This window comes from Chrysochloris asiatica, unplaced genomic scaffold (assembly GCF_000296735.1).
Source record: "Chrysochloris asiatica unplaced genomic scaffold, ChrAsi1.0 scaffold00053, whole genome shotgun sequence".
Taxonomy (NCBI): domain Eukaryota; kingdom Metazoa; phylum Chordata; class Mammalia; order Afrosoricida; family Chrysochloridae; genus Chrysochloris; species Chrysochloris asiatica.
This window is the reverse complement of record NW_006408571.1, coordinates 13,952,472-13,968,506: the sequence shown is the minus strand read 5'-3', so window position 1 is coordinate 13,968,506 and position 16,035 is coordinate 13,952,472. Positions and strand designations below refer to the sequence as shown.

Here is a 16,035-nt window from a genome sequence, read left to right as displayed (position 1 = left end):
AAAAAAAAGTCTAGATAAAGCGCATGTAACAAGGTCTCTTAAAAATAACATTTTAACACAACTGTATTTTTTCTGACACTTGAAATAATAAGTCAATTTAACCTGTTGCAGAGGGTAAAAAAGGAAGGCATCATTAGAGTAAGTGGCTCTATAATCTTTAAAGGATATTATTTAAAGAACTCCTCTTCCCAATGGTTCTTAAAACTAAGTACATTATTTTCAAGAATCATATTTTTAATGTTTAGCTCATACAAAATTATTTTGGGGTGAATATGACATGCTATCTGAGATTTGCTTTGAAATACTCTAGCTCGAAAGGCTAATTTGAAGTACAGTGGAAATTGACAAACTGTTTAACTGGTAAATCTGAATGATGAGTACATGATGGTTCATTATCACTATGCTAGTCTCTCTGCTTTTGTGAGTGCTTGAAATTATCTAATAAAAATTTTTTATGAAGAATGGAAGATAATTCTTGAAAGAAAGACCAACAGGAGAAATATAAAACAATATAGGCAGACCAACTGATTACTACAAGAATAAGCAAGTTGCTAGTCCAGGAGACATTAAGGCAAGTGGTCGGGTCCCCTCAGAGAAAACCCCTTCCAAGACTAACACTCAATGGGAATACACGCTCTGATTGGTGACCACGTTCGTCACCAATAAGGGGAAGTGAGGGAAAAACAGCAATGAAACTGCAACCTAAGCCCTACAACATTCAATAGACTTCTGTGAACCCGGGTGGAGACCTGGTTGGCCAGCAATGTGGCAAGACCTGGGACTCTTGGGCCCAGAGTCAGTGACATAGCCACAGAGGACTAGAGTGGAGAGTGAAGCATCCAGCTGATAAGAAGAGAGGGCATATGCATAAAAACACCCACACCTGCAGATAATAACCACTTAACCTGGCTTCAATGACTGGATGATCAGAGCTCAACTCGAAGAAGAAAGAGGAAAAAAAGAGTAATCTGATACAATTTGATGAACTTGACCTACACCTATGGATGCAGTAGCTTAAAAGAGGGAACCAATCTTTACAGCAAGGATCATTCCAACCCCACTCCCTACACAGAGTAGACACTGATAGGCAACTTGGACACTGGCTACCCAAAATGGAGGGCTACAAAGGCAAGAAGTGACTGGCCTACAAGCTTTCAAGAGGGAACCTAGATCCAGAGGGCGTGGAGGAAAAGTAGAATCTCCACTGCTTAGTATCCAATCTGTGTAGGCAAGGCTGATGAAAGGAAATGTGGATAGGTCTCTTGCGATACAATAGTGAATAATTGTTATCAGGACTGATTGTGAGGGCTGGAAATGTATAGGTAGACGTTTTGTAGCAAGGAGGGGAGTGATTAACTTTGCAGTCTAAGAGGAGAGGTCCCTGGGACCATCAAGGGAGAAGAGTGGAGAGTGGGACCCTACCCAGAGAAGCAGAGATGCTTGAGATGGAGGCAAAGATGATGATGTGGAGAGATGGAGCAGCTGGGGACTTTAGACCCAGAGAGGGAGAGGGGCTGTGTGCTGATGCCCATGGGGCAGGCTTGTAGGGTATACTCTTTTTGATTGGTTGATGATGCATGGAGGAGATTGTAACCAGGGTAATGAAATTATATATGATAGGATGAATGTAAAACTAATGTTCTCCCATGTAAACTATCACAAAATTCACAATAAAACATTTAAAAAATAATTTTTTTAAAGAACATTTATGTGTTTGAAATATAGCTTTCTAATGAAATAATCTGAGAAGGTCAGACACTTTCTTTCGTTCATTTCATTTTTTTTAGGTTGATTAACTAGACACTTTAAAATGAACACCAACATTCTAGTACCTCTTAACTGCAATTCCCAACTCTTCCCATTCCCTTAAAGACATGAGGCATGAAAATGTACACTACACCTTCACTTTCCAGATGCATCCCAGAAAATCTTTATTCATCATGTTATTCAAAAAGTCCTGTTTATCTCCTCCTCACTGAAAAGGATTACGGTTTAGCAAAGCTTTGTTTAATAAAAATTTTGCTGAAGGCCTTACCTAGTTAGAAAACAGGGGGAAGAAAAAAATACAAATCCTAGATGATGGAAGACATAGGACTGATCCAGGTGCCAAACTGGGTATCATCCTGCTGGTCAGTCTTGTGAGATGGCACTTAGAGGCAACTGTGAATGCCTCATCTCCAGGGAAAACCACAGGCATGATTTAAGCATAGGAAAGAGCTAGAATGACCCTACACCACAAGACATGATTTCAGGGTATTTCGTTAATATGCTTGAAGGTGACATAGTGCTATAGGATTGCTTTTAGGTAAGGACAAAACTGCTTTCCATTTACATTTCTACAGCTGAATCACAGTTCCAAGTCAGAGCTTTAAAGTCATCAAAATTACAACTCTCTGTGGACTAGCTTGTTTTTAATTCTTAATTATTTTTCCACTACAATTCTCTTCAGTCAATGTCTTGGGTATAGAGTGCTCGTTTGTTCAAGAGGACAGCCTGCAGACATCAGGGAAGAACTGAAAAGGAGCCCTGATGGCGCAGTGGTTAAGCAGCTTAGTCACGAACCAACATTTTGCTTCAAACCTACCCAGCAGCTCCGAGGGAGAAAGACCTGGCAGTCTGCTCCCATAAACACTGTTGGTAATGCTGTTAAGCACCATCAAGTCGGTTCCGACTCATAAGGTTTCTGAGGAGTGGGTGGTGAATTTGAACTACCAACCTGGCAGTTCACACAGATGTTGAGGTTCAGTGCTTTATCCCACATAGAAAATCCTATGGGACTTTTACTCCATGTTCTAACTGATTCGATGCCACATAACCATAACAACATACAAAAGTCAAAATGTACGCAGCACTCTTGCTAGAAACAGACAATATCTATTTCTAAATAGAAATCATACATAAATATAAACAAAATGCAGTATTTACACCCATGATAATCATAGGTCTGAAAATGCTATACTATTTTTAATGTACTGCTGAAATAAAGAATGATCAAACAAAAATACATTACTCTTGAATTCATGCCATATTTCTTACCAGTGAAATTAAATCTTCCATTGTTTGCCTGTTGTTTCTGTGATGTACAGAAAGTTCAGTTACACAATCTTCATCAAGGTGAATAAACTACAAAAAAAAAAAAAATTAACAAAAAAATATTTACTGTTTTGAAATTTTTTAACCAGCATAATTGCTTACCAAATCAAACACCAATATGTGAAAACAACATAAGCTTGTCAAACTCTTGAGTGAGAGTCAACATTCATACTTTTTTTAACTGTAAGTTGGTAATAATAATAAACATATCAAGAAAATGAACTCTTCCCTGACTCTTCAGTCTCAACATCACCTGATCAATGGTTAAAATATTCTGTTATGTGGCCAAGGGAATATATAGACTCCTTCCCTACTTTAAGACATGCACTGATATTTTCATCAAATATCAGTATCAAGGCATCCAGAATCAGTCAGTATAGAGTGAAGAAAATTAAAGATGCACGGAAATCTTGTCCAAAGGAATAATGGACTGTGTGAATCTCAGTCTCCTCCACCCTAAGACCAGAAGTAGACGGTGCTCAGCTACCACTGCTGAGCTAACTTCTCTGAAAGAAATCACAATACAGGATCCTGGGTAGAGTGGGAGAAAAATGTAGAATAAAATTCAAAACAGAATTTCTTGGAATAAATGAGTGAGTGCTTGGTGCCTTGTTCTTTGCCAATTCCTTTAATGAATCTTGGACTGCTTCCTTCAGGATAATTGGCTCTTGATCATATGCTATCTCTAGAAATGGTTGGACATCAACCATGTCCTTTTGGTACAGTGACTCTGTGGATTCCTTCCATCTTCTCTTGATGCTTTCTGCATCATTCAATAATTTTCCCAGAGAATCTTTCATTAATGAAAGTCAAGGCTTGATTTTTTCTTCAGTTCCCCCAGCTTGAGAAATGCTGAGCATGTTCTTCCCTTTTGGTTTTCTGATTCCAGATCTTTGCACATTTTGTTGTAATATTTGGCTTCATCTTCTCAAGCTGATCTTTGAAATTTTCTGTTTAGCTCTTGGACCTCCTCAGAATTGTGCTGTTTGTTATATTGCGAGTACTGCAAACAATGTGTATGGATTATTGAAAAGAAAAACTATTTGCAATAAACCTTCACTAAAATCACAAAGTTTTAAAAAATGTTATTCAGAAAAAAACTATTGATAATGGGATAATAGATAGCCAACAAAGGTGATGAAGTAAATGAAATAGGATGTTATGGCATCTGGTGGTGGTTATGTGCCGTGGAGTCGGTTCCAACTCATAACGACCCTGTACAGGGTTTCGAAGACTGTAAATCTTTACGGGAGCAGAAAGCTTCATCTTCCTCCCGCCGAATATCTGGTAGTTTTGAACTGCTGACTGTGAGATTAGCAGTCCAACTCATCTACCACTACACTACCAGAGCCAGATGAAGAGATCTGGGACTTTTTGTACTAATCCTGCAATGATCTATATTTTTCTAATGATTTAAATTCACTGGTTTTTTAAGTTACTAATTATTTGTTAGACTCCTGGTGGAGCGCTATAGGATAAGTACTGGACTGCTTACCAAAAGGTTGGCAGTTCACCAGCCGCTTCTGGAACCAACTCAATGACACTTAACATAACAACAATTATCCGCTGGGATTGCATTTCTCTGATTTTAAAAACGAAGTGAAAATATCTAAATGAATTTTTACAATTTACTTTTCTTAAATAGACTTCAATCATTGGCTGGTGGATTCCAACTGCTGACCTTGCAGTTAGCACCCCTCATGAGAACCACGTTGCCCACCAGAGCTCCCTGTCCAACTCTTCTGAACCCTGCATAATGGAATCTCCCCCAGAAAAGGGCTGGTCTAGACCAGAAAAGGGAGTTCAGAACAGCACAAAGGCAGAGAATCAGAAGAAACGTGATTTTAATGTATGTTTCTCCAGTGGTAAGAATCCTCTTAATAGCAGTCCCAGTAAGTGAAGCTTCGCCTTCTGCTTCTTGTTGTTTAAGTGCAACCCTGTGTAGGGTTTCCAAAGAGCGGCTGGGAAGCTTGAACTACCGACCTTGCAGTTCAAACTGATTGTGCAGTCCAGCACATTAACCGGCTTAAAGCCCTCTTATTTGGGGAACACAAAACAGCTGAGAGGGTTAGCTTCTCCTCTTGGCAGAGGTCTGTTTTCCTCAGGGTTTTAAACCGGTTCATTCTAGTTCTCCCCCTTGCTGGGAATCTGCCTTCCCACCATGGAAATACTAATAAGAATCTACAGTTTTAACTAATAATCTAACAGATTCTTATAATGCATGTAAGAACCACCTGGGGATACTGTTAAAATGTAGATTCTTATTCTGTATATCCCAGGTGGGGTCATGGTGTGATGCTTACTAACTGCACAGTTGGCAGTTCAAACCCACCCGCCACTCCTCAAACATTCTATACAGGGCCACTATGAGTCTGAACCAGTGCTATAGCACTTAACAGCAACAATAGTTGGAAAGGCCAGTTCTCTGCAGGGGGTAGACCAGAATGAATTGGTTCTTCATCCTGGTTTCCCTGTGATCACTCTCCACTGAAAGCTAAGAGATTAGGGGATTAAACAGACCTTGGTTTTCACTGACATCACTTAATAACCATGTGACCTCAGGCTTGTTTCTACACTTCTCATAGCCTCAATTTCATCATCTATAAAATGGAGTGCCACAATGTCAGAAGGTCAAATCTACAAGAGAAAGATGAGGCTTTCTGCTCCCCTAAAGATTTACAGACTCAGAAACCCTATACAGGTTTCCATCAACACTCACGAAGCAACGGCCAAGAAATCAAACAACGTGTTGCATTAGGCAAATCTGTTACACAAGATCTCTTTACAGTGTTGAAGAGCAAAGATGTCAGTTTGAGAACTAAGGTGCACCTCACCCAGGCAATGGTATTGTCAGTAACTTCATATGCATGCAAAAGTTGGACATTGAATAACGAAGACCATAGAAGAACTGATGCATTTGAGTCATGGTGTTGAAGGAAAATACTGAAAATGCCATGGAATGCCAAAAGAACAAACAGATCTGTGTTGGAAGAAGTACAGCCAGAGTGTTCCTTGGAAGCCAGGATGGCCAGACTTCATCTTTCATACTTTGAATATATTATCAGGAGGGACCAGTCACTGGAGAAGGATATCGTGTTTGGTAAAGTGGAGGGTCAGAGAAAAAGAGGAAGGCCCCCCAATAAAAAGGACTGGCAAAGTGGCAACAGCGACAGGCTCAGTCATAGAAATGACTGTGACGTTGGCCCAGGACAGGGCAGTGTTTTGTTCTATTGTACATAGGGTCGCTATGAGTCGGTACTTACTCAATGGCACCTAACAACAATAACATGAGTGAAGACCTGCTCCATGGCACACAACCACCACCAGTATAACATCTGTAATCCTGGTGTGGCACTGTAGGATAAAGCACTGGCCTGCTAACTGGTAGTCCAAACCCACCAAGCCCTCCTTGGAAACTCTGTACTGGGTTACTATGAGTTAGAACTGATTGGACAGCATTTAACAGCAACAATATAACATCTAAACAGAGTTGTTGTTGTTGTTAAGTGCTATCCAATCAGTTTCAACTCACAGCAACCCTGTATAGGGTTTCCAAGGAGTGGCCGGTGGGTTTCAACCACTGACCTTGTGGTTAGCAGTCCAGTGCTTATCCTACAGTGCCAACAGAGTAGAGCTGCATAAAATTATCCTAATTCTGCCCTCTGGGGTCACACAGAATAAGTCTATTTCTGCTTTAATATTAGAGTCTTCCAGAAACTTAAATATTCCTATTACAATTTTCCCTCTATTTTTTTTTCTTTTCCAGGTCCTTCAACCACTGCTTTTATAATTAACTCTCCTTACCATTCTCACCCTTTCTTGAGATAATAATACACTCTAGGTTGTCACTGACCCTTACGGTAAGATACTAAGAACTAAGATACAAAGCAATCATCCCTTGTAAGGAGCACTCTGGCTGTACTTCTTGCAAGATAGATTTGTTTGTTCTTCTGAAACCCATGGTACTTTCAGTTTTCTTCTTTGACATAATTCAAATGCAACTGATTCTTCTACAGTCTTCCTTATATTATTCACTGTCCAACTTTCACATGCATAAGAAGTGATTGATAATACCATGGCTTGAATCCTATGCACCTTAGTCCTCAAAGTGACAACTTTGCTTTTTAACACTTTAAAGAGGCAGCAGATTTGCCCGTTGCAATACATTGTTTGGTTTCTTGACTGCTGCTTTCATACGCATTGATTGTGGACCCAAAAATAAAATAAAATCTTTGACAATTTCAATCTTTTCTCCCTTTACCATGATGTTATTTACTAACCCATTTGTAAGGATCTTCATGTTCTGTACACTAAAGTGCAATTCATATTAAAGTCTTTGATCTTGATCAGCATGTACTTCAAATCCTCTTTGCTTCCAGAAGCAGTTGTATCATCTTCATATCACAGGTTGTTAATGAGTCTTCATCCAATCCTGATGCCACATTCTTCTTCATATAATCCAGCTTCTCTGATTATTTGCTCAACATACAGACTGAATAAGTATGGAGCAAGGATATAATACAGACACACACACTCTCCAGTATCCCCTTGTTCTGTTCAAACTACCTCTGTCTACATACAGGTTCTGCATTAAGTGTTCTGGAATTCCCATTCTTCACAATGTTATCCATAGTACGTTACGATCCACATAGCCGAATGCCTTTGCACTGAGTCAATAAAGCACAAATCAACATCTTTCTGGTATTCTCAGCTTTTATCCAAGATTCATCTGATGTCAGCAAAGGTATCACTTATTCTATGCCCTCTTCTAAATTCAGTTTTAATATCTGCCAGCTCCTTATCAATGTACTGTTACAACCACTTGAATATTCTCCAGCAAAATTTTACTTATGTGGTATTAATGATATCATTTAATGATTTCTGTATGCCATCGGGTCACCTTTCTTTGGAACTGGAACGAATATAGATCTCTTCCAGTCTGTTGGCTAGGTCTGTCTTCTAAATCTTGGCATACACAAGTGAGTTTAGGTGAGAGCCTCTGGCGCTGTACCAGTTTGTTGAAACATGTCAATAGAAATTCTGTCAATTCCTGGAGACTTGTTTTTTACCAATGCCTTCAATGTAACTTAGACTTCTTCCTTCAGCACTGTAAGTTCTTGATCATTTGCTACATCCTGAAATTGCTGAACATTGACCAATTCTTTTTGGTACAGCAACTCTGTGTATTCTTTCCATCTTCTATGATGCATCATTCAATATTTTGCTCATAGAATCCAATGTAATCACATACTACTCCCCCTAAAAATGATCCTTCTCTCTTTTCCATAGCCTCCTACCTGGTACCTTTACCACAAGATGTCTGTGGATCTCAACAACAAAATAAATAAAAGGGTAAAAATTGGTATAAAAGGGTAGGGGAGGAACCATAGGCATATGAGAGACAAATAGAAAGAGTAACAGAAGCTGGTACGAACCCACCACACTGCTCCAAAGGAGAAAGGCATGACAGTTTGCTCCAGTAAAGGCTGCAGACTTGGAAACCCTATTAGACACTTCTACTTTGGGTCACTATGAGCCGGAATTGACTCAGCGGCAGCAGGTTTGTGCTGAGAGCATATAATGGTACAGTAGGCAGGAAAACAACGTCTGAAAACATGGCCTTTTTCAAACTGGTTTTCCACAGTCTCAACACTTTGTTGTAAGTACTCTGAATTCCCAGCCACACATACTCAAATTAAGTACAAAGATGCATACCAACAACAAGCCAATTATTTTGGATTATCCGTGCCTACTACATTTCCTGTTCACTAGGGCAGAAAATGGAACTGACTATAACTCCTATTTGATACAATACTTGGGTACAAGACCTGTGTGTGAGAATGGTAGGAGGAAATCATGCATAGAGTTACAGAACAGCATCTACACCTTAAATATCCAAGTAAATCTGAATTATTTTTTATACTCTACTCTTGATGAAACACAATACTGAGGGAGAAGAGCAAATACTTCAAAAGGCAACTTCAATAATCCCTTATAGCTCTTCTGTACATAACTCATTTGATCCATGCAACAGCTCTGAGAGGCAGGAAAGGCAGATGAATACCATAACATGGAGAAACACCCTATAAATGGCAAAACATGACCCAAATGTACGTAAGAGACTGTTGTTAGAATTCCGTATTAGAGGTGAGAAAGCGAAAACTCAGAAACGTTATTGTGATCTGCCCAAGACTCCAGTTTTCATTCCTAGCCCAGTGCTTTTCCTACCACACTACTCTCCAAGACTCTGCTCCAGTAGCTATCCCAACAGAGACTAGACAAGCAACGCTTGTCACAAAGGCTGTAGACACATTGATACAGGCTGTGAGCTAATACTAGTTGACTTCTAAGATCCATTCTCTTCTGGAGTCTTTCAGCATGTATGGGTCAGATCTTGGTTCTATACTTTCTATTTAGGCAAGTACCTTCTTAACCGTACCTATTTTAGTGGCATGAAGACTAAATGCATTAATAAACACATAGCCTATAGAAACATCCCTGACTCTGAAAGGTACTATTCTAAGGGTTCCATCTATATTATCATACAGATAAAACACAGAGAGTCTTATTATAATAGAATATTATTCCATTATAGTAAATACTTAGACATTATTAGCAAATTCAAATGAAAGGAAAACTGCATGCTTTTTTGAACATTAAAAGTTGTACATAATTTACTGGTAGTGTAGTGGGTAACCCATTGGGCTGCTAACCACAAAGTCAGCAGTTCAAATCCACTAGGCACTCTAAGGAAAAAGGAGGAGACTGCCTGCTACTGTAAAGATTGGCAGCCTGAGAAATCTTACGTACGGTCACTATGAGTCGGAATGCACTCACTGGCAGTTGGAGGGGCAGGGGGAGTGTCCCAATTAAAAAACATATTTTAATTGTTGTTGTTGCTGTTGTTACTGAAATCGGAGGCATTCTTCATTTTGGCATCTGTGCTCCTACAGACAGCTGTGTATCCTACCCTATTAATATCGTAGCTGGGAAGACGTACAAAGCCCTCCTACACATGGAGAAACGATGACCCCCAATGGCTGAACACAGGCATTTGCACCATCAACTCTCTCCACCTCACAAGAGCACATCACAGCCACCCTGGCCCTGCCGCTGCACTGCTGCTCTCTTACGCTACGGGGCTAACATCTGGTAGACTTAAGTTGTAGCCCTAATTGTGTTTGTCCCCCCACATATCAAAGATGTCATGAGGGCCACAGGGAATACAGGTAAGATAAGTTACAAGAGATGACGGTCACTGTAGCATCTAGAGGGATTTTAACTCAGGTTGCATGGCTAACATAGTGGGTGAACTAGCAAGGAGGGTCATAGTCTGTTTTTTTCCAAGATCCTCTACCAACTAATCATTGAGAAGAGTATGCTTATGGGTGTAATTACTCTAGAAAGCAAATACCTCAGAGTTATACCAAGTCTATACTGTGGCATGTCTGAGACATACTTTCAAGTTGTTCTGCTGACCATGCACATGCCCTACACCGTTGCAAAACTAATGGGAACTGAAGTGGAGTGCCTCTCTGCAATCTCCCTCCTCATCCTTACCACCACATACAGATTCCTCTACTCTCTACAGGTATGGAAGAACAGCATAAACACTCTGAAAGCCGACTTGGGGCCCAGACTGTCTGGTTTCAAACCCTAACTCTATCACTTAATGACTTTATCACTGCATTGCCTTAGCCTCTTTGTACCTTGGTTTTCTCTCTGTAAATGTTGTGTGCCATCGAGTCAATTCTAAAACACACAGCAACCCTACTTTTGTTGTTAAGTGCCATCAAGTCGGTTCTGACCCATAGCGACCCTGTATAGGGTTTCCAAAGAGTGGCTGGTGAGTTTGAACTGCCAACCTTGTGAGCAACTCTATGTTGTTGTTCTTGTTGTTAAGTGCCATCGAGTTGGTTCTGACCCATAGCAACCCTGTACAGGGTTTCCAAGGCTGTAAATTTTTACGGGAGCAGAAAGCCTCATCTTTCTCCCGCAGAGTGGCTGGTAGTTTCGAACTGCTGACTTTAAGGTTCGCAGCCCGATTCATAATCACTACGCTACCAGAGCTCCTTGAGCAACTCTATTGTTGTTGTTGTGAAGTGCTGTTTCTGAGAAGCAGCTGGTGAGCTTGAACCACTGATCTTGCAGTTCAAATAGCTTTGCAGTCTGGCGCATTAACCCACAGCGCCACACCAGGACTCCTGAGCAACTCTATAGGGGATAGAAATTGTACTGACTTTGAAGGCTATCACTTTCATAGTGGCTCTGGACTTTGACTTTGTTCAATAGAACATTAGCAAGCATGAAGGGGGCAGAGATTTGGGAAAATGTGCTTGCATTCTGCCTTTTGTGCCATGAGATCAGGTGAGTTGGATGGTGCCTGGCTACCATTAATGTTTTGATCTAAGATTCCATGGAAGAATCGTGATTAAAAGAGGGTAAGGAAGATAGGACAGAATTTCAAATTCTCAAAAGGATCCAGACCTCTGGAGTAACTGAGGTTGGGCAAACACCTGAAACTACTGTCCTAAGATAATGTTTAAACGTTAAACTTCAAATCAAAACATTCCTGGACGCCAGCTTTGAACCAAACAACAAACTGACTTGGACATGTTATCAGGAGGCACCAGTCCCTGGAGAAGGCCATCATGCTTGGTAAAGTGGAGGGTGAGAGAAAAAGAGGGAACCCCCCAAAGAGACGGATTGGCAGAGTGGCAGCAACAATGGGCTCAAGCATAGCAGCAACTGTGAGGATGGCGAAGGATCAGGCAGTGTTTCATTCTGTTGTACACGGTTGCTATGGGTTGGAACCAACTCAACAGCACCTAACAACAACAACAGTACAGTATGTCTGCCTTGACACTGAGCTCTTTCAAAGATGTATTTACATGAGATCAAGCTGATAACAGCATCTCAAAAAGTTAGCTGAGAAGCCTAGGGGGCAGTGAGTTTATATACTAATGGTGGTGGAATAATTGGGAAACGGACAGTAAAAACAGCTACCCAATTTGAAGAACGTAAACAATGTCATTGAATTGTCTGATACATGTCAAAATTGGTTGAAATTCCTTTGCTGTGTGTATTTCCACATGCACACAAACAAAACTAAAGTTTTAAATGCCTGCACATGAGGACATGGCCTCATGCTTCTTTTGGAATCCTACTGACAAGTCGAGAGACATGTGGCCCAGACACCATCCAGCAACAGATGACTACAGCCACATGAGGACCCCAGGCAATACCAGCACAAGAACAGCCCACCAGAGCCTAAACCAAAATCCTGAAACATAAATAAAATTACTGTTGTCTTAAGCCACTAAATTTTGGGGTGTTTTGAACCGCAAGGTCGGCTGTTCAAATTCATTAGCCGTTCCTTGTAAACACTATACAGGGTCGCTATGAGTCATAACTGACTCAATGGCACTTAACAACAAAACTTACATAGCACACAGGGCTTCCAACTAGTTTATTCTGGTTCAACTCCCTGTTGACAATTTGCCTTTCCACCCTGGATATACTCAATCTGATTTCACAAATAAGCTCCAGTCTGCCTTCACAATTCCCTGAGCCTGCCCAGCCCTCCTGATCTAGGTTCATGGCTTCCTGTGAGGGTTCCGAGAGCTGGGCCATGAACCCAACCCCACCAAGGAGGAGACTTCAAGGCCCAGATCAGCCCACTTAGGGATATCATTAAACTCACGCACATTTCTTCCATATACCCTCTCAAATGCCTCTTTCTTCCCTCCCTTTCTACTCCAGCGCAATTTTGAGTGGCAGGGCCTCAGGCAGCATAGGAGGTAGGGAACCCCTGGCTCTGTGTCTGAGCATCCGCCCATCACAGAGGAGGCCCACCCATCATGGCAGGAGGGAACCTCAGGGAACCCTCCTCAGGGAGGGGCAACTCCACAACTCTTGTAGCCTTGCCAGCCACCTTGTTAATTCACAAAATCATTGGACAGATTTTTCACTGCTGTTATAAATGCAAAATAATGTTAGGTAAATGAAGAGTTGTTGATGTTAAGTGCCATCGAGTCAGTTCCGACCTATAGTGACCCTGTATAACGTTTCCAAGGTACAGCTGGTGGGTTTGAATTGCCAACCTTGGGTTAGCAGTCCAGCGCTTACCCTACAGCACCACACCAGGACTCTAAGTAGGTGGACACTATTAGAGCAGTCTCATGAGTGGTCTGCAGGACCCTAAGGGTCTCTGAGGGCAAAACTATTTTTATCATAATACTAAGGGGTGGTGCTAAAGCAAAACCACCTTGCTAACTTAACTGCAAGGTTGGCAGTTCAAAAACACTATACCGGGGTCATCACTATAAGTCGTAGGGAACCAAGCTGTGCATAAAGGTTATTTTTTTTAAAAGTCGACTTCAATTATAAATATTTTTGGTGAAGTTGTGGTGGTGGTGGTATTAGGCCGTCGAGTCAGTTCAAACTCATAGTAGCCCTGCAAAGGGTTTCCGAACCAGTAAGCCTCATTTTTTTCTCCCACAGGGCATCTAATAACTTTGAACTGCTGACCTTGCAGTTAGTAGTTCAACATGTAACCATGATGCTACCAGGGCTCCTTTGGTGAAGCAATAAAGAACATTAATTTTATTACATCTCGGCCTTTGAATACATGTCTTTCTAATACTCTGTGACAAAATGGGAAATACCCATTAAGCATTTCTGTACCTCTATACACTGAAATACAACAGTTTTCTGGAGGAAATGACTTGTGTGACCAAGTTATGAGCAGAACTTTTAAAATTTTGTTTTCAAAAATATATTTTTATTTGCAAAAACACTGGCTATGGTTATATAGAATTGAGTATCAGGCAAACATTTTCTCACAATTGAACATTCAACATTTTACTTCAAAACAAGTGATATTTGTCACCAATGATATAATTTGGGCTTGGAAGTGAAAATTTCTATCTGTCACCATGAACTTGACAGTTTCCCAATACTTAAAAGTCTTTTCTGAGATCAGTTTGATGTAAGAAATTTAAGATGTGCCAATGTTTAGAAAATTTATATAACTCATGAACCAAAACTTTCCAAATGACAAATGCATAGTTACAAAAGCACGCATGAGAAAAAAAGCCATTCAAAGTACAAGAAACCAATGGATTTTAATGGGAGTATCAATGCTCACTGATTGGTTTCATATTTTGTATACATCCAATCTAAAGAAACTATCACTCTGTGAAGTTTTAGTGGAATATCAGAGAATATCCCCAATTATCTGAAGACTATTAAAATAATCCCTTTTCTAACTACATTACGAGAGGCTGCATTATTTACATAAACAAACTCAATGTAGAAGCAAATGAGCATCCAGGTGTCCTCTATTAAAGCCAAACTTTACAAACATTAGCAAAGTTGCAAAACAATACCACTCTTGTCACTAAATTCATATTTTAAATAGTTATTGTTTATAAAAACATTTTATTTGTTATTATATAATGGTTGGTATTTTTAAATGAATGAATTAGTTTATTGCTGTTACTTTTAAATGAATTCATAAATCATATGAAGCATATAAAGGGTCCTGAGACTAAGATGTTTGAGAACCACTACAACCTCATACCTACTCTGGCAAATAGTCAGAATTGGTTTTGTCTAGTTTTTACAAACAAATAAATATATTTGACAAGCTTATGTAATCTGCCTGGTATTCCCAAAGCAATGTTCCCAATTCTGGCAGCACATGAGAATAATTGGAAGCTTTTAAAATTACCCATTCGTTAGTCTAGGATATGTGCTACCCCCACCCCCAGCCCCTCACCATTTCTCCCCAGCCTTTTTTAAATGTCCCAAGTGACTGTCTATGTGAAGCTAGTGAGAACCACTGCCCAAACATCAATCTGATGAAGAAGTCTACAAAACACATTCTCTTTGATGTTTCATCCACATCACTATAGGTCTGGAGTTCACATCAATCTCACACTAGATTTCATTTTACTTACAGGATTCTTGCTTTGCCACTCAACAGGACAATTGTAATCTTGCATGATCCAGGGATGGTTCAATAGATTTTTCATAGAAATTCGTTTCTTTGGGTCCACCTAGTGGCCATTGAGAAGTAGTCAGAGATAATATTTCCAATGAAAAACATAAGAACACCTTTCCTCCAGAGAACTCAAAATTCATTGAAACAGATGTAAACTTTATCACCACAAAAATGCTGTCAAAGACCTTAAAATGGCCTTGAAATAAATTCTTTTAAAAAGGCAAAAGAGGCAAGAAAACTATAGCAACTAACATAGACTCAAAAGATAAATGTTTAACAAACATGAACTTCATTGGTATGGACATTATTCATGAAGTTCAGTCAATCTATTGTATGATGTAATAGTCTTTTGCTGGAAAACCTATTCATAGAAAATATTCACCAATTTAATATTCAAGCTGCCACAATGCAGGGCATTCATACTGAATATGCAATCTCTACCTCCGAGGGACTTACAATAACACAGAACAAGTTGAAAAGCATACCTTTCTTTTCCATTTGTAATTTTCAAATGTGAGAAGAGAAAAATTAATCAACAAAGATTAAGTTTTTTGGAGTCTACAGGAAAGGGTAAGGCCTTTTCTATCGCATTATGGAGATTTGGTGGCCTGGCCCTACTTAATCAAGGTGGGTGAGCCTGAAGTAAGCTATGAATAAAAGGTGAAGATGGCTCAATAATGGAAACACTGAAAGATATGTTGAATACATAATAATAAATAATAATAAAAGTATTGCACCAATAAGATACTCATATTTTCAAACTGCTTCCTATCAATCCCATTTTACCCTCAAAATATTGCATAGCAGTGAGGCCAGACTCAGAACTCCCATTCTACAGATCAGAACCAGGCTAGCTGGTTTGCCCATTTTGGTAGGGTGGAGATCTATGCTTCCACTTAATCTTTCACCTTTAGAGGTCCATGACACTAAATCTA

At 39.9% G+C, this 16,035-nt stretch overlaps 1 protein-coding gene across 8 annotated transcripts in view; it reads right to left on the bottom strand.

Annotated features, from left to right (window-relative positions):
* MELK (maternal embryonic leucine zipper kinase) overlaps nt 1-16,035 on the bottom strand; it is a 109,922-nt gene that overhangs the window by 54,633 nt on the left and 39,254 nt on the right. For all 8 annotated transcript variants that reach the window (XM_006863109.1, XM_006863110.1, XM_006863111.1 and 5 more), the window contains 2 exons: nt 15,057-15,155; nt 3,037-3,123 (listed from right to left, as the gene is read on the bottom strand). In XM_006863109.1, the coding sequence (XP_006863171.1) occupies nt 3,037-3,123; nt 15,057-15,155 (186 nt within the window). The remainder of the gene's footprint in view (nt 1-3,036; nt 3,124-15,056; nt 15,156-16,035) is intronic.